At 38.5% G+C, this 20,105-nt stretch overlaps 1 protein-coding gene across 1 annotated transcript in view; it reads right to left on the bottom strand.

The window, feature by feature from the left end:
• DNAH8 (dynein axonemal heavy chain 8) overlaps positions 1–20,105 on the bottom strand; it is a 338,470-nt gene that overhangs the window by 55,838 nt on the left and 262,527 nt on the right. The window contains exons 83-85 of the mRNA XM_059077211.2: positions 9,224–9,297; positions 6,558–6,710; positions 6,043–6,198 (exon numbers count right to left, since the gene is read on the bottom strand). Of these exons, the coding sequence (XP_058933194.2) occupies positions 6,043–6,198; positions 6,558–6,710; positions 9,224–9,297 (383 nt within the window). The remainder of the gene's footprint in view (positions 1–6,042; positions 6,199–6,557; positions 6,711–9,223; positions 9,298–20,105) is intronic.

The following is a 20,105-nucleotide window of genomic DNA, read 5'->3' as shown; positions in this document are numbered from 1 at the left end:
AGAGAGAATATTGAGGCCAGAGGGAAGTTTCCCCCTAGAGTCATCTTCAAGAGGATGTGGGAGGACTTCCCTGGTGGTGCAGCGGTTGAGAATCCACCTGCCAATGCAGGGGACATGGGTTCGAGCCCTGGTCTGGGAGGATCCTACATGCTGCAGAGCAACTGGACCCATGAGCCACAATTACTGAGCCTGCGCTCTAGAGCCCATGAGCCACAACTGCTGAGCCCATGTGCCACAGCTGCTGAAGCCCACGCACCTAGAGCCCGTGCTCAGCAACAATAGAAGCTGCCGTGGTGAGAGGCACGGCCGCACACTGCAGCGAAGAGTGGGCCCCGCTCTCTGCAACTAGAGAGGGCCTGCACACAGCGGTGAAGACCCAACACAGCCATAAATAAATAAATAAGTAAAAGAGGATGTGGGAAACGTTCTCAGGAAGTAGTGGCCAAATAAGCGGAGGCATGCCCCATGGTGCTGGGGATGAAAGGCTCCCATGGGGAGGGCAGAAGGGCTGGCTGGCCAAGGCAGAGACATCAGCCAACAGCAGCAAGAGCGGCCGCCTCTGCAGTAACCTCCTGGCCAACGTGGATGTAAAGTTCCTGGAGGAGAGGGGAGGAAGCCAGGGGGAGTAGGAAGCAAGCAGAGCTTAGTGCAGAAGTGGCTGGTGCAACTATGCAGGTTCCCGTGGCAGTACCCAGCGCACCCCCTTCTACTGGGTTATCCTGCTTCCATCCCAAGACACCCTCCCCCACTCTTCTACCCAAGAAAGTTGTCCTTGACCAGCCAAATCTACTTCTTCTTCTTATAGGAGAGGAGGGATGCTCGTTTTCTCCTCTGCAACAAGAGTAGAGTCCACATAACACGTGATGTTCTTGAGCTGGGGTGAGTTGATGGCATGATGCCAAACTTTGATTCAGTAAGAGAAGCACATTGGACGGCAGGCAGGGGTTGGCTATTTTACCACTAGGTCCTGCATTCTCATGTGTTGTGGATTCCAGCATGAACCTCTTGTAACTGAGCAGGAACCTCTGAGGCCTTCCCAGGATAGAACCCCCGACCCATGTCCTCTGTCTGCCTATTGTCTGTAGAAAAATTTCAATCAAAGAATAAATTTAATCAGAGAGGTGAGGAAATACAAAAAGAATAGAAAAAAACAAGACCAAATAATAATACTTTAGTCATTAAACAAAGTCAAGGACCTTTAGTTCTTCCTCAAGGACTATAGATAATATTCTGAGCCATGTCCTTTGAGCTGTCTTATAGATACTGAAATCCCCACCAAGTGGAAGAAGTTAACTGTATGCTGCCCATAAGCACATAGACCCCAGACCAGCTGGAACCAAACGACTGATGATGCTGACTCCCAATTACCTCACCACCAACCAATCAGAAGAATGCCCACAAGCTGACCACACCCTGTTCCTTGAACACTATAAGTTCCTCACTGCCCCCTCCAGGGTGGTACACACAGTTTTGAGGGCATTAGCCTGCTGTGGTCCCCTCTGCCTGACAAAGCAATAAAGTTATTCTTTCTACTTCACCCAAAACTCTGTCTCTGCATTTCTACTCAGCAAGGGTGAACAGGGGCCGAGTTTCAGCAACACTCTCCCCAGCCCAGAAGCTCCATATTATGTGACATGAATCAATTTCCTCTTCTTTTTTTCAATCTCTGCATGGACAAAAGTATATACATCGTGTTTGTATAAACCAAGGGATATCCGGGTAAATTTGGAGGAATCAATTCATCAATTAACGAATCAGGAAAAGACTTGTATGCAGAAAACTATAAGACACTGATCAAAGAAATTAAAGATGATATAAACAGATGGAGAGATATACCATGTTCTTGAATTGGAAGAATCAACATTGTGAAAGTGACTATACTACCCAAAGCAATCTATAGGTTCAATGCAACCCCTATCACACTACCAATGGCATTTTTCACAGAACTAGAACAAAGAATTTCACAATTTGTATGGAAACACAAAAGACCCCAAATAGCCAAAGCAATCTTGAGAAAGAAAAACATAGCTGGAGGAATCAGGCTCCCTGACTTCAGACTATACTACAAAGCTACAGTAATCAAGACAGTATGGTACTGGCACAAAAAGAGAAATATAGATCAATGGAACAGGATAGAAAACCCAGAGATAAACCCACCTTATCTTTGATAAACGAGGCAAGAATAAACAATGGAGAAAAGACAGCCTCTTCAATAAGTGGTGCTGGGAGAACTGGACAGCTACATGCAAAAGAATTAAATTAAAACACTCCCTACCACCACACACAAAAATAAACTCAAAATGGATTAAAGACCTAAATATAAGGTCAGATGCTATAAAACTCTTAGAGGAAAACATAGCAGAACACTCTCTGATATAAGTCACAGCGAGATCCTTTTTGACCCATCTCCTAGAGAAATGGAAATAAAAACAAAAATAAACAAATAGGACCTAATGAAACTTACAAGCTTTTGCACAGCAAAGGAAACCATAAACAAGAAGAAAAGACAGCCCTCAGAATGGGAGAAAATATTTGCAAATGAAGCAACTGACAAAGGATTAATCTCTAAAATATACAAGCAGCTCAGGCAGCTCAATATCAAAAAAACAAACAACCCAATCCAAAAATGGGCAGAAGACCTAAATAGATATTTCTCCCAAGTAGATATACCAACAAACACATGAAAGGATGGTCAACATCGCTAATCATTAGAGAAATGCAAATCAAAACTGCAATGAGATATCACCTCACACCGGTCAGAATGGCCATCATCAAAAAAATCTACAAGCAATAAATGCTGGAGAGGTTGTGGAGAAAAGGGAACACTCTTGCACTGTTGGTGGGAATGTAAATTGATACAGCCACTATGGAGAACAGTATGGAGGTTCCTTAAAAAACTACAAATAGAACTACCATACAACCTAGCAATCCCACTACTGGGCATATACCCTGAGAAAATCATAATTCAAAAAGAGACATGTACCACTATGTTCATTGCAGCACTATTTACAGTAGCCAGGACATGGAAGCAACCTAAGTGTCCAACAACAGATGAATGGATAAAGAAGAGGTGGCATATATATACAATGGAATATTACTCAGACATAAAAAGAAATGAAATTGAATTATTTATAGTGAGGTGGATGGACCTAGAGACTGTCATACAGAGTGAAGTAAGTCAGAAAGAGAAAAACAAATACCATATGCTAACACATATATATGGAATCTAAAAAAAAAAAAAAAAAAAAAAAAAAAGGAAAGTTCTGAAGAACCTAGGGGCAGGACAGGAATAAAGATGTAGACATAGAGAATGGACTTGAGGACACTGGGAGGGCGAAGGGTAAGCTGGGACAAAGAGAGAGTGGCATGGACATATATACACTACCAAATGTAAAATAGATACCTAGTGGGAAGCAGCCACATAGCACAGGGAGATCAGCTCGGTGCGTTGTGTCCACCTAGAGGTGTGGGACAGGGAGGGTGGGAGGGAGATGCAAGAGGGAGGGGATATGGCGATATATGTATACGTATAGTTGATTCACTTTGTTATACAGTAGAAACTAACACAGCATTGTAAAGCAATTATACTCTAATGAAGATGTCAAAAAAAAAATCAGGTACTTGACTATTATATCCAACACTAGAAAAATATAAGCCACAATCTTTCTATTCAGAACAGTCTTTCCTGTAACATTTGTGTGTTAAACTCTAATGTGCACATGAATCACTTGGGCATCTTATTACAACGCAGATTCTGATTCAGTAGGTCTGAGTGGGGCCTGAAATTCATCTCTTACGAGTCCCCAGGTGATGCAGATGGTTCTGACCCAGGACCACAAGCCCCTAAAGAATTCCAGATTTTTCTATCAAGGTGGCTTTCTCCTAACCAAGAAAAGAATATGTTTAGGCAATATCACAGTAAACATTTCTGAAATTGATAAAACTAGAACCGAGGGAAAAATGCTTGAATTATCTGCACTCCTTGTATAGTCATAGAATTGGACAACAGAATGTTGGAAATGGGAAAAATCTTGAAAGAGCACCTCCTTCTGCCTCTAAACACACAGACGGGGAAACAGAAGCCTCGAGAGGGATGTAACTTGACCAACCTTATGTAGCTAATTGATGTCACAACAAGTCTAAAGTCCAGGCTTCCTGACTTTCCATGAAGTGCTCCTTCTAACACACTATGATTGGATTTTAAGAGATCCTCACAACCTTTTTTTTCATAGACATGCCACTGTTAGCTTCACGGCCTTAGCAGTGGATATTTTTTTCCTGTTTCAACCCCAATACAAGCCACTTTAAGTGCAAGCACACTTCAGCCCCATGACTGGCCCGTGGTCCTGTTCTTCTTTTTAACCCTTGGATAATGGTCACTAAAAACACAGGTTGCCATGTTGACCATATGGAAAATACCCCCCAGTCATCTGTCTGTGATAAGCACAGTGGAAGAGTTGAATCATCACTACTAGGAAAAGAATCATAAAATTTATTATTTGTGAATTGGGCTTTAAATAACAGAGTTTAAAGCAATATTTGTATTAGAGTGTGATAAGGTGTAGCAAACCCAACAATTCCCAGATAAGAATACATGAAATCAGCTTCAGTGACTTGAAAGCTGTAATTTACAATCAATCCAAAGGCCACAATGGAACTTGGCAAAAATAACCACCCGCAAAGCGTTTAACCTGATTTTAAGTCTCTCAGAGTTGGGGGACAGATAAACACCAGCTGTCCCCTCTAAACAGCCCTCTCTGTTGGGCAGCGTGAAACCTGGTAAAGTGGTGGGGACAAGGAACCTACGGGTAAACGCGCCCAGTATTTTCTGGGGGTGGGCACCAAGTTCCCCTCCACCTTTGGGCAGGGTGGGTAGAGATGAGGCCAAGCTCTGCCGGCCTCTGTGTACAGATGAACCATGACTCCTGGTTTAAGCCAGTTGATTTATTTTGTCCTCACTCCAACCTCAGGGAAAGAAGTAATGTAGGAAAGAGTTAAAGGAGTCCCTTTATCTCTCTGTGAAATCAAGGAGTGAATCAAGCACATTAAAATTATACAGCTTGGGGCTTCCCTGGTGGCGCAGTGGTTGAGGGTCCGCCTGCTGATGCAGGGGACACGGGTTCGTGCCCCGGTCCGGGAGGATCCCACATGCCGCGGAGCGGCTGGGCCCGTGAGCCATGGCCGCTGGGCCTGCGCGTCCGGAGTCTGTGCTCCGCAACGGGAGAGGCCACAGCAGTGAGAGGCCCGCGTACAGCAAAAAACAAGAAAAACAAATTAAAAAAAAATTATACAGCTTTCAAATACAGAACAAAATACAAAATTCAAATATAGAGCAAAGCAATAACAAAATGAAAATAATCCCATAGAGATGTTGCTGGGCAGCCATAAAATTATTAAATGACTATATAAGTACACAGTAAAAGCAAAAAGCAAACAACCTGAAGAAGACAGGTGACCCCTGTGACTCCTCTTCCCAACACCACCACTTCTGTCACCGGTGGGAGGAGGGTTGAAACAGACTTGTATCCAGGGCAGGCAGCATGGGGCTTGACTCCTAGATCTACTGTTTAGGAAGGAGCTTAACCTCTCTGAGTCTCAATTTCCTCACTTGTAAGATGGTGATAAATCCTGCCTTGAAAGGTGGCTGTTAGTATTACACGAGATGGTGTACATAACATTCCTGGCCAGCACAGGCACTTTCAAGACCAAGCTCCTATCACAGTAATCCGTTTGTTCATCCCACAAATATTTATTGAGCTCTGGCAATGCCCCAGCTGCTGCTGTCACAGGGGGAGACCCAGCAGTTACAAAAGAACAAAGTCATTGCCCTGGAGAATCTTATACTCTAGGGGCCAAGGTGTAGGGGGGGTGTGGGCAGGAGGACACATAAATACATAAACAAATATAGCATGTCCTGTGCCAGGTGGGGAAAAGTGCCATGAAGGAAAAAGAAAGCAAGGTGAGGAGAGCAGACAGTGCAGCAGAGAGGTAAACATAACATCATTAGCATCCTCTAAATGTGAAACTGCTCTCAGAAGTTACCTGCACAGTGGAGTGTAAAAATGCTACAGTGTAAAGCATTGGTTTCCACATGGGTAAATTACTGATATCCAGAAGGTCTTGATTAATTCCAGCAAATGTTCTTTTCAAACCTGCACGAACACCTTGGGGTGGCTCATTAGTGAATTTGAGAGAAGTCTGTCATAAAAAGCAAATAGTTTTGTTTCTATAAATTACTGTGAAGAATAAAATAGAAATTATAACACATCAGCCAACAATATGCTTATGGTACATAAATGGGCACCGTGTAAGCTACTTACATTGATCAGAGCTAAAACCCAATAAATTAATACTGAGTCTTATAACTCTTCTGTGGGAATCTTTACCATATAATCTTGATAATTATAGTCAAGATTTTGACGATAATGGCATAAGATTTTGCAACTTCTACTGAACCAGAAAGCCCTGTTATGTTTGCCATCTTTCCATAATCACAGTTGTGCCATCTTTATTTGTATAACTCTCAAGGAAAGGACACTTATCTCACAGTAACAAACCTGAAGCAATGTAATGGGAAACCGATTGTGGGGCTCGGTAGTTATCCACACACGGAAAGTATCATCGCTGGCATCAGTGGTAGTTAATGTCTCTAGCAATTCTTCCATGAATTCTAGGCCAAGGTGACAATTCTGCAGTAATACCCAGCCACCCTGTATTCAAAAATGATTTCATATTAATTCCTTATAACTTTTTTGCTATGCTTTTAAGAAAACAAAACGTACAAGCAAATTTTTTGAAACTTTTGCTCAGGGCATAAGAATACTCTGTTTTGAGCACATATATTTTAATGAAATTGTTATATGTCAATACAATCTTCTTTTTTCTGTTAGTTGTAAAGCTGGTTACTTGGAATCAAGTGGGTTCAAAATGATTGTATCCTGCCACCCCTGGTTTAGAAGGGAACAAAAGTTAAAATTTGAAGTCAGACTTGTTTAAGTACAGTGTGTGCACCATCTAATGGTGGGAATGGGTATTTTGGAATTTGTAACTTAAATTGTCCTGCCTAAGGTAAATCAGAAGGGACTCACCCCGAAACAAAGTCGTCCACTGTCACAAAGAGACACATTACCTCATGAAAGTTGGAGGTGTCGACAAAAATTCATTAGCAATCAAATTAGGAAGAAAAGAGAGAATTTTATTTGAGCCAAACTGAGGATTATAGCCTGGAAGACAGAAGCTCTGAGAACTGTCTTGCCTGTTAGAAGTCAAAGGCAGAGTCATATATATTTTCGAGACAAAGGATCATACATCAAAATGACATGATGACATTTCACATGAGGTTCACCAAAGATACACAGTCCAGGTACACATACAAAGCCAGCAACAAGTCACCATGACTCCCTGCAGAGTTGGAAAAGCATGCTAATCTTTTAAGAAGTTACCTGGCTAGCGTCAGAAGAAAGGGAAAAGAAATTGATCTTTGCATTCGAGGAGGCATTCCCACCTTTGAGGAGGTCTGGTTAATGCGTGATGCAGATGCACATTGTACACTAAAAGGGGAGGGAGGAGGCCCAAATGAGCAGAGAGAGAGAATTTTATGCTTAAGTTTTCTTCTCCTGACTTAAAATACAAATTTTATTTCACCAGAGGTAATAAAATACATTTGGTGACATTTGCTGCAATAATATTAAACCTTATTCTTTGTCATCACTCCTCCCAGATATTCCTGAAACCACAAAACTTTCTAAGCACTATTTAAATACTTGATAAAACCTTCTTTAACAATGTAAGTCACATGACCGTCACAGTTTTATAAGAACAGTTTATTAGCCAGACAATATCTTGATATACTTATATAATGAGATCAGATAAATACAGCTACAAATCATTGAGCTTAGTGTATATATGGTAAGGCCTGTATATAAGCCTTCTACTGCAAGAGAAAACAGAACTCAGACTGGCTTAAGCAGCAAAGGGGACTTGTTGGTCTAGACAGATGGACTTCATGGTTGGTTTGTTTCATCGTGGATCCAGTTACTCTGATTCCCTGCTCTGCATTCCACAGTGTCAGCTTTATCCTAAATCTTTCAAGTGGCACTGTGGCTGTACCTATTCATGGGTTATTGTTGTTGTTTGTTTGTTTGGTAATGCCATTATTATCAATATTTATCCTACCTTGAGACACAGAACATGGAAGTTATAAAAGCTAATATTCCAAAGAAGGTTAATGTGAATGCTGTACCAAATTTACAAGTTTCTCACTCATGGAAACTAAAGAAATTATTTAAGGCCCAAAGTCAAACTGTCATATCACTCAAAACATTGAATTATTTGATCTGAGTAAAAATAATTATATATAATGTCTTCGATATATATAAATTAAATACAATATATTATTGAATTTAATTAAGCAGTAAAGATTAAGGCTTGGCGCACTTGAGAATTAATGACTAGCCTGAAACTTTGATGAACCAAGCAGAGTTTTAGCCCATTAACCCTCACCAGTCATTAATTCCCAGGGAAAGGCTGCACCACAGTTGCTACAGACGTCATGAGATCAAAAGCTTAAAAATAAATCGAGGTCTTATTTTATTTTTATAAATGGCGCAATTTCTTATTGCTGTTGTAATTGCTATCTACCAACCATTTCTAGAAAATTAATGACCTGTGTATTTATTAGGTGTGATGAAAAATAGTTCTCAACAGTCCATCCAGCTTGCAATTTTCAATAAAAACCATTATCAATATTTAAACACAACACCCTCAAATATTTCTTATTTGCCTGAAACTATCCGTTAATGAAAAATGAAAGTCTCACTTTAACTGAAAATTGAAATTTGACTGTCTCAATCTGTCACTTCTTAAGTACTATCTATTAATATTGAACATGAAATTCCAAGACTGCTAGAGATGCATCCTTTAGGAACGAGAAAGTGTGGCTGCCAAATTATCAAAAAATATTTAGCGAAAATAAAATGGAGCGTATACTATAGAAAATGGAACAAGTATTTTGTGGGGATGTCAGGAGCAAACTAGCTGGAGGTTTAAAATTTGTAGGAAATCAAAGGTTGACTCTATATACATAAATAAAAATGAAAAATAATGATTGAACATCACAGGCAGAATGCTTTACCCATCACTGTGTTGGTCCTAAGTAGACCAGATGGCCAGAGGAATAATATCAAGAATGTTGCATGAAGAGTAGCTGTCCATTGCTACATACCTGCTGCATTGACATCTGAATCAGCTTTCGAGCATGTACTTCTTGTCCTTGCCCCATTGAGATAGTTCTGCATTCTGTAACACAGAAGGATCACTATGATAAAACATAAATTTTATAACAGGATTGGGACAAAAAATTAATTTCTGAATGGTCATAGCCTCCCTCCCTCCGTGGCTTCTAAGGAGACTGTTATTCAAACAAGTCTGGTTTTCAGTTGTGTTGATGAGAGAAATGAGTGGAGCAGAAACTGGAACGGGAAGGACAAGGAAAGAGACAAAAGGCACAAGGCAGGTCTTTTAGAGAGTTCTGGGGTCTTTGGAGATAATGAGGAGATAGATTGATGCGGGAGAGGCAGCTATAATGCTATCATAGGCATTAAGTGGGAAAGGATTTTTTAGTTTTGCTAAATTTTTAAATTAAATTATATTAAATTTAATTTTTAAATTAAATTATAGTTGATTTACAATGTTTCTTCTGTACAGCAAAGTGAATCAGTTATACATATACATATACCCACTCTTTTTTAGATTTCCTTCCCATTTAGGTCACCAAAGAGCACTGAGTAGAGTTCCCTGTTCTATGTTTTGATTAGAATATTTTTTTGGTGTTTTATCAGATGTTTCAGTAAAGATTTAGTTGGCTTTTTATTCTTTTACAGTGTCAAGTTTGCAGTGTTTTGTCTGTCTGTCTGTTTGGGTTTTGTTTGCATATTTGTCCATTTTCCAAGATGGCAGCTCAGCCCCATGAGGGCTACATTCAGGGATAACTGCTCCTCAGGATTAAATCACCATCTTGTAACTGAGCATGAAGAAAAAGTGGAGACCGCTCCAAGATTAGAGGTGTGATTATAATTCAGCAGAATATACACTATATAGGCTTATTAGTGAATTTGATGTCCCAGGCAGAGAACCACACTTGTGCCTGTCACATGAATTCACTAAATTGCAGAAGTCTCTAAATCATGCTTGTGAAACTGGAATTGGAAATTAACTTTTAAGCAAGTCTTTGTGGACCCAGGTCTTCTTGAATTTTAGAGGCATGATCTCTAGATCTCTAGAGGCACAGGGAAAGGAGGTCAGTGGAGACATTGTGAAGCAGTGTATGCTTTTGCCCTACTCTACTGGAGGCGCCTGAATCCTCAGAAAAAAAGGGCTGCTGTAGCTGGGCAAACAATGAGGCTGATTTGGAAACTGCTGGTAGAAGGTACAGAGGACGAGAGAAATTCACGGGGTGGAGTTAGAAGTATGTCAGGAACCAGCGAAGAAGTTGCCAGGGCACACCATTTAAAATATAGCACCATGGGGTTAATGGCCAGAGATTCTGTGAGGGTTCGCAGGGTGCATCATTAGGATTATTTGTGGACTCAGGGTCACAGGGCGAAACTCTGCAGTGGGTGCCTGAGAGAGGATGGCAGAGCACTGCTTGAAAAACCGGGAACTGCAATTGTTCAAAGGTCACTGAACAAAGTTGGATTTTCCCACCAAAGCCCTCATGAATGTCTCCTGCTCAAGGGGAACCAGGCACTTCTCCCAGGGCATCTGAGAAGAATCCACACACTCTATAATAGGAGAAGGAAGGAGAGGTGGAACTTGAAAGGGAGGAGCCTCCAAATTGTACAAAGAAGTAGAGCCCCTCTTGTTTCAGAAGAACCCACAAATGTTACGTAGGTCAATGGAGGAAAGTTTGATAGGGACAAAAAGTATTAACATGTGAGCATGAGTCACAATCTATCTCCCCTGTCCTTCCAACTCTTCTGAAATACACCTTTTAAAAGGAAGAACTGGTTTTTGTTCAGGTGGCCTGAGTTTCTTATCTTGACCTGGGTAAGTGGTCAAGAGGAGACTTAGAGGCATTCCTTCAAAACAAACCCAGAATGTGACCACTTCTGGACATCTACACTTTTATTCCCCAGTCCATCACCTCTTGCCTGTATTCTTGCAGTAGCCTACTAACTGGTTACCTCTCTCCCACTCTTTTTCTCTACTGGTTATTCTTCCCATGGCAGACAGAGGAATTCTGTTGAATCCTAAATCAGATTACATCCATCGTCTGCAAAGAAACATCTGATGGCTTCTCATTTCATTCTGCACAAAATCCAGAATCCAATTCAAATTCTTACCTCTAAGACCCTACACAATTGGCTCCCACTGCCACCGCACTCTACACACACACACACACACACACACACACACTTTTTAAGATCTCACCACCATTCATTCACTCTTCTCCAGCCACATTGGCCTCCTCCCTCCTCCCCAGGCACACTCCAGCCTCACCTCTGTTCCCTCTGTCTGAAATGTGTCTCCTCCAATGCTCCACTGACTTAATTCCTTACATCTCAGGTCTTCCTCACCTTCTCAACAAGGCCTTCCCTGACCATCTGATCTAGTACTGCATACCTATCCCCGTCACTCTGCCCCTTACCCTACTTTTTCTTAGCATATTATATACTTTTTAGCATATTATATACTCACTTGTTAATTAATTACTGTCTGATTTCCCCCGACACTAGAACACCAGCTCCACAAGGGGCTTATACCACGGTGGCTTATCCAGCACCTAGACAGTGTGTAGCACTCAGTAGATACTCAATAAATATTTTCTCAAACTTTAAAAACAGATTATAATTCACATACCATAAAACTTACCCCTTTAAAGTCTACAGTTCAATGTTTTTTTAGTATATTCATAGAGTTGTGGAACCATTACTACTGTCCTATTTCAGATCATTTTCATCAACCCAAAAAGAAACTCCACATCCATTAGCAGTCCCCATCACCCTCTCCCACTCTAGCAACCACTAATCTACTTTCTATCTCTATTCTAGACATTTCATATAAATGGAATTATACAGTATGTGACCTTTTGTGTCTGTCTTCTTTTACTTAGCATAATATTTTCAAGGTTCACCCATATTGTAGCATGCATCACAACTTCATTCCTTTTTATGGCTGAGTAGTAGTCCATTAAGCAGATGTACTATATTTTGTTTATCCATTCATCAGCTGATGGACATTTGTGTTGTTTCCACTTTTTGGCTAGTATGAATAATGCTGCTATGAACATTCATGTATAAGTCTTTGTGTGGACATGTTGTCAATTCTCTTAGATATAGACTTAGGAGTAGAATTGTTGGGTCTTACTGCAATTCTATGCTTAACTTTTTGAGGAACTGCCAGGGTGTTTTCCAAAGCAGCTGCACCACTTCACAGTTCTATCAGCAATGTATAAAAGTTCTAATTTTTCCGCAATCTTGTCAACACTTGCTATTGTCCATCTTTTTGATTATAGCCATCTTGAAATGAAGTGGTATCTCACTGTAGTTTTGATATCCATTTCCCTAATGATTAATGGTGTTGAGTAACTTTTCATGTGCTTATTGGTCATATGTATATCTTCTTTGGAGAAATGTCTATTCAAATCCATGGCTCGTTTTTTAACCAGGTTATTTGACTCTTTATTTTTGCATTGTAAGAAGTTCTTTTTACATTCTGTATACCAAATCCTTATCAGATACATTATTTGCAAATATTTTCTCTCATATTGTATTAATAGGTTGTCTTTTTCACTTTCTTGATGGTATTCATTGAAATACAAAAGTTTTCAATTTTGTTTAAGTCCAATTTATCTATTTTCTCTTTTGTTTCCCATGTTTTAAGTGTCATATCTAGAAAATTACTGCCTAATCCAGTCACAAAGATTTATTCCTACATTTTCTTCTAAGAGTTTGATAGTTTTAGCTCTTACATTTATGTCTCCGATAATTTTGAGTTAATTTTTGTATATGGTGTGAAATAAAGGTCAAATTTTATTCTTTTTAAAGTATTGATAGATATTAGTTTTGCCAGCATGGTTTGTTGAAGAGGCTGTCCTTTCTCCATTGAATGGTCTGGCACCCTTGTTGAGAAACAACTGACCATAAATGAGGGTTATTTCTGGACCCCCAATTCTATTCCATTGAAATATATGTCTATCCTTATGCCAGTACCATTCTGTCTGATTACTGTTGCTTTGTAGTAGGTTTTAAAAATCAGGAAGTGTGAGTCCTACAACTTTGTTCTTCTTTTACGTGTTTGTTTTGGCTATTCTGGGTTCCATGTATTTCCATATGAATTTTAGGATCAGCTTGTCAATTTCCACCAAAAAAGGGCAGCTTGGATTTTGATGGGAGTTGCTTTAAAGCTGTTAGATCAATTTGGAGAGTGCTGTCATCTTATCAATTTAAAGTCTTCTGGGAATTCCCTGGCAGTCCAGTGGTTAGGACTCAACACTTTCACTGCCATGGCCCAGTTTCAATCCCTGGTCAGGGAAATAAAATCCCACAAGTTGGGCATTATGGCCAAAATAATAATAATAATTAAAAAATAAAGTCTTTCTATCCATGAACATGGGATGTCTTTCTGTTTTTATCATCATCATCATCATTATCATTATTATATCTTCTTTAATTTTTCAACTATGTTTTGTAGTTTTCAACACACAAGCTTTGCCACTTCTTCGTTAAATTTATTCCTAAGTATCTTTTATGACATTGTAAATGAAACTGCATTTATAATTATATAAATTTTTGGTTTGTTTATATATTAATTTTTGCTTTGTTCTTGCTAGTGTGTAGAAAAACAATGGATTTTCAAATAGGATCTTGTGTTCTGCAATCTTGTTGAACTTGTTTATTAGTCCTAGTAGTCTTTTGGTGGACTGCTTAGGACTTTCTATATGCAAAATCATGTCATCTTCAAATTGAGAAGGTTTTACTTCTTCTTTTCCAGTGTGAATGCCATTTATTTCTTCTTCTGGTCTGACTAAAACCTCCAATACAGTGCTGAGTAGAAGTACAAGTAGACATTATTCTCTTGCTCCTGATGTTTGGGGAAAAATATTCAGTCTTTCAACATTAAGTAGGATGTTAGCTGTGGGTGTTTGTAGGTGCCCTCATCAGGTTGAAGAAGTTCCCTTTTATTCCTAGTTTGTTGAGCATTTTCATCATGAAAGAGTGTTGGATTTTTTTCAATGCTTTTTCTGCAACTATTAAGATAACCATGTGGTTTTTGTTCTTTATTCTATTAACATGGTGTATTACATTGATTAATTTCCATATGTTTAACCAACCTTGCATTCCTGGGATAAATCGCCTTGGTCATGGTGTATAATCCTTTTTATATGGTGCTGGATTTGGTTTGATAGATTGTGCTGAGAATTTTTGCTTCTATATTCAAAAAGGATATTGGTTTCCTTCTAATGTCTTTGTCTAGAATTGGTATCAGAGTAATATGGGCTCATAGAATGAGTTGGGAAGTCTTATCTTTTATTTTTTGGAAAGATTTGTGAAAAATTGGTGTTATTCATTAAACATTCAGTAGAATTCACCCATGAAGGCATCTAGTCCTGGTATTTCTTTTGTTGGGAAGTTTTTGATTACTAAATCAATCTTTTTACTTCTTTATTTTTGAATATTTGAATTTTATTTCATCTTTTAAAAATACAGCAGGTTCTTATTAGTTATCCATTTTATACATATTCGTGTATATATGTCAATACCAATCTTCCAATTCATCACACCACCACCACCACCACCTCACCCATGCCACTTTCCTCCCTTGGTGTCTGTACATTTGTTCTCCATCTGTGTCTCTATTTCTGCCCTGCAAACCGGTTCATCTGTACCATTTTTCTAGGTTCCACATATATGCATTAATATACAATATTTGTTTTTCTCTTTCTGACTTACTTCACTCTGTATGACAGTCTCTAGATCCATCTATGTCTCTACAAATGACCCAATTTCGTTCCTTCTTATGGCTGAGTAATATTCCATCATATATATGTACCACATCTTCTTTACCCATTCATCTGTCGATGGGCATTTAGGTTGCTTCCATGACCTGTCTATTGTAAATAGTGCTGCAATGAACATTGGGGTACATATGTCTTTTTGAATTATGGTTTTCTCTGGGTATATGCCCTGTAGTGGGATTGCTGGGTCATATGGTAATTTTATTTTTAGTTTTTTAAGGAACCTCCATACTGTTCTCCATAGTGGCTGTATCAATTTACATGCCCACCAACAGTGCAAAAGGGTTCCCTTTTCTCCACACCCTCTCCAGCATTTGTTGTTTGTAGATTTTCTGATGATGCCCATTCTAACTGGTGTGAGGTGATACCTCATTGTAGTTTCGATTTGCATTTCTCTTATAATTAGTGATGTTGAGCAGCTTTTCATGTGCTTCTTGGCCATCTCTATGTCTTCTTTGGAGAAATGTCCATTTAGGTCTTCTGGCCATTTATTGATTGTGTTGTTTGTTTTCTTAGTATTGAGCTGCATGAGCTGTTTATATATTTTGGAGATAATACTTTGTCCATTTATTCATTTGCAAATATATTCCCTGATTCTGAGGGTTGTCTTTTCATCTTGTTTGTAGTTTCCTTTGTTTGTAAAAGCTTTTAAGTTTCATTAGGTCCCACTTGTTTATTTTTGTTTTTATTTCCATTACTCTAGGAGGTGGATCAAAAAGTATCTTGCTGTGATTTATGTCAGAGAGTGTTCTTTCTATGTTTTCCTCTAAGAGTTTTATAGTGTTCAGTCTTAAATTTAGGTCTCTAATCCATTTTGAGTTGTGTACGGTGTTAGGGAGTGTTCTAATTTCATTCTTTTACATGTAGCTGTCCAGTTTTCCCAGCACCACTTATTGAAGAGTCTGTCTTTTCTCCATTGTATATCCTTGCTTCCTTTGTCATAGATTAGTCGACCATAGGTGCGTGGGTTTATCTCTGGGTTTTCTATCCTGTTCCATTGATCTATATTTCTGTTTTTGTGCCAGTACCATATTGTCTTGATTACTGTAGCTTTGTAGCATAGTCTGAAGTCAGGGAGCCTGATTCCTCCAGCTATGTTTTTCTTTCTCAAGATTGCTTTGCTTATTCGGGGTCTTTTGCATTTCCATACAAATTGTGAAATTCTTTGTTCTAGTTCTGTGAAAAATGCCATTGGTAGTCTGATAGGGATTGCACTGAATCTCTAGATTGCTTCGGGTAGTATAGTCATTTTCACAATGTTGATTCTTCCAATCCAAGAACATGGTATATCTCTCCATCTGTTTGTATCATCTTTAATTTATTTCATCAGTGTCTTATAGTTTTCTGCATACAGGTCTTTTGTCTCCTAGGTAGGTTTATTCCTAGGTACTTTATTCTTTTTCTTGCAGTTGTAAATGGGACTGTTTCCTTGATTTCTCATTCAGATTTTTCATCATTAGTGTATATGTATGCAAGAGATATCTGTGCATTAATTTTTTATCCTGCAACTTTACCAAATTCATTGATTAGCTCTAGTAGTTTTCTGGTCACATCTTTAGGATTCTCTAGGCATAGTATCATGTCATCTGCAAACAGTGACAGTTTTACTTCTTCTTCCTTTTCCTACTTATTTATTTTCCTTCTCTGATTGCCATGGCTAGGACTTCCAAAACAATGTTGAATAATACTGGCGAGAGTGGACATCTTTGTCTTGTTCCTGATCTTAGAGGAAATGCTTTCAGCTTTTCACCATTGAGAATGATGTTTGCTGTAGGTTTGTCATATATGGCCTTTATTATGCTGAGGTAGGTTCCCTCTATGCCCACTTTCTGGAGAGTTATCATAAATGGGTGTTGAATTTTGTTGAAAGCTTTTTCTGCATCTATTGAGATGATCATATGGTTTTTATTCTTCAGTTTGTTAATATGGTTTGTCACATTGATTGATTTGCGTATATTGAAGATTCCTTGCATCCCTGGGATAAATCCCACTTGATTGTGGTGTATGATCCTTTTAATGTGTTGTTGGATTCTGTTTGCTAGTATTTTGTTGAGGATTTTTGCATCTATATGCATCAGTGATATTGGTCTGTAATTTTCTTTTCTTGTAGTATCTTTGTCTGGTTTTGGTATCAGGGTGATGGTGGCCTCATAGAATTAGTTTGGGAATGTTCCTTCCTCTACAATATTCTGGAAGAGTTTGAGAAAGATGGGTGTTAGCTCTTCTCTAAATTTTTGATAGAATTCACCTGTGAAGCCATCTGGTCCTGGGCTTTTGTTTGTTGGAAGATTTTTAATCACAGTTTCAATTTCAGTGCTTATGATTGGTCTGTTGATATTTTCTATTTCTTCCTGGTTCAGTCTTGGAGGGTTGTACCTTTCTAAGAATTTGTCCATTTCTTCCAGGTTGTCCATTTTATTGGCATAGGTTTGCTTGTAGTAGTCTGTTTAGGATTCCTTGTATTTCTGCAGTGTCTGTTGTAACTTCTCCTTTTTCATTTCTAATTTTATTGATTTGAGTCCTCTCCTTATTTTTCTTGATGAGTCTGGCTAATGGTTTATCAACTTTGTTTATCCTTTCAAAGAACAAGCTTTTAGTTTTATTATCTTTGCTATTGTTTTCTTTGTTTCTATTTCATTTATTTCTGCTCTGATCTTTATGATTTCTTTCCTTCTACTAACTTTGGGTTTTGTTTGTTTTTCTTTCTCTACTTCCTTTAGGTGTAAGGTTAGATTGTTTATTTGACATTTTTCTTGTTTCTTGAGGTAGGCTTGTATTGCTATAAACTTCCCTCTTAGAACTGCTTTTCCTGCATTCCGTAGGTTTTGGATCATTGTGTTTTCATTGTCAGTTGTGTCTAGGTAATTTTTGATTTCCTCTTTGATTTCTTCAGTGATCTCTTGGTTATTTAGTAACATATTGTGTAGCCTCCTTGTGTTTTGTTTTTTACGTTTTTTTCCCTATAATCGATTTCTAATCTCATAATGTTGTGGTCAGAAAAGATGCTTGATGTGATTTCAATTTTCTTAAATTTACTGAGGCTTGATTTGTGACCCAAGATGTGATTTATCCTGGAGAATGTTCCATGTGCACTTGAGACAAAAGTGTAATCTGCTGTTTTTGGATGGAATGTCCTATCAATATCAATTAAACCTATCTGGTCTATTGTATCATTTAAAGCTCGTGTTTCCCTATTAATCTTCTGTTTGGATGATCTGTCCATTGGTGTAAGTGAAGTGTTAAAATCCCCCACTATTATTGTGTTACTCTTGATTTCCTCTCTTATAGCTGTTAGCAGTGGCCTTATGTATTGAGGTGCTCCTATGTTGGTTGCACATATATTTATAATTGTTATATCTTCTTCTTGGATTGAACCCTTGATCATTATGTAGTGTCCCTCCTTGTCTCTTGCAACATTCTTTGTTTTAAAGTCTATTTTATCTGATATAAGTACTGCTACTCCAGCTTTCTTTTGATTTCCATTTGCATGGAATATCTTTTTCCATCCCCTCACTTTCAGTCTATATGTGTCCCTAGGTCTGAAGTGGTATATGTGGGTCTTGTTTTTTTATCCATTCAGTGAGCCTGTGTCTTTTGGTTGGAGCATTTAATCCATTCACGTTTAAGGCAATTATTGATATGTATGTTCCTATTACCATTTTCTTAATTGTTATGGGTTTTGTTTTTGTAGATCCTTTTCTTCTCTTGTGTTTCCCACTTAGAGAATTTCCTTTAGCATTTGTTGTAGAGCTCATTTGGTGGTGCTGAATTCTCTTAGCTTTTGCTTGTCCGTAAAGGTTTTGATTTGTCTGTCGAATGTGAATGAGATCCTTGCCAGGTAGAGTAATCTGGGTTGTAGGTTCTTCCCTTCCATCACTTTAAATATATCATGCCACTCCCTTCTGGCTTGTAGATTTTCTGCTGAGAGATCAGCTGTTAACCTTATGGGAGTTCCCTTTTATGTTATTTGTTGTTTTTCCCTTGTTGCTTTCAATAATTTTTCTTTGTCTTTAATTTTTGTCAATTTGATTACTATGTGTCTTGGTGTGTTTCTCCTTGGGACTCTCTGTGCTTCCTGGACTTGGGTGGCTATTTCCTTTTCTATGTTAGGGAAGTTTTTGACTATAATCTCTTCAAATATTACTCGGGTCCTTTCTCTCTCTCTTCTCCTTCTGGGACCCCTATAATATGAATGTTATTGTGTTTAATGTTGTCCCAGAGGTCTCCTAGGCTGTCTTCATTTCTTTTCATATTTTTTTTCTTTTTACTTCTTATAGATGTATTCGGGTTCTCTATTTCTTCTTGAGTCAGTTTCAGTAGTTGTCTCTTTCTAATAATTTGTCCATTTCATCTAGGTTATCTAATTTGTTGCATAAGTGTTCATAATATTACATTATGATCTTTTCTATTTTTGTCAGGTCAATAGAGATGTCCCTTGATAAAAGAAAATTTCACATATTGAGATATGGCAATGTCATTCTGGCTTATACATGAGTTTATTTGAATTTTATATTAACTAAAACAGCCTGTTTGTGGCCTATCAAACATACATTGTACATCTGCTCTAATTATCAGAGAGAAGGACATATTGACCAGAATTAAAGAATGTCCATGTTAAAAATAAAGATTTTATAAGTGCCTCCCTTCCTGGGATGCCAATGCTTGTACTCCTTTGATTATAAGACTCCCTTCCCAGGTGCCAAGGCCATACTGATTCACTATGCACTTGCTGATCTGTTTTTCTTGAAACCTTGAAGGAATGTTTCTCTGACTTGTTTGGAGTTCTTGGTTCTGACAAGATATGAAACTGTGCTGAAAACCATGCTTCTCCAGAGTGGGTCCTCTGAGTTATCTGAGAGGCTGTTCTGGCTTTAGTCCTCAGTTTGACTCAAATGAAACTCTTTTCTATTCTTATTATAGTTTATTATTTTTATTGATACTCCTCTTTCATTCCTGATTTTAGTTATCTTAGTCTTCTCTCCTTTATTCTTAGTCAGTCAAACCAAAAGTTTGGGGCTTCCCTGGTGGTGCGGTGGTTGAGAGTACACCTGCTGATGCAGGGGACATGAGTTTGTGCCCTGGTCCGGGA

This window comes from Kogia breviceps, chromosome 10 (assembly GCF_026419965.1).
Source record: "Kogia breviceps isolate mKogBre1 chromosome 10, mKogBre1 haplotype 1, whole genome shotgun sequence".
Taxonomy (NCBI): domain Eukaryota; kingdom Metazoa; phylum Chordata; class Mammalia; order Artiodactyla; family Physeteridae; genus Kogia; species Kogia breviceps.
Note: the sequence above shows the minus strand (reverse complement) of the source record. Positions and strands in the feature narration are given on the sequence as shown.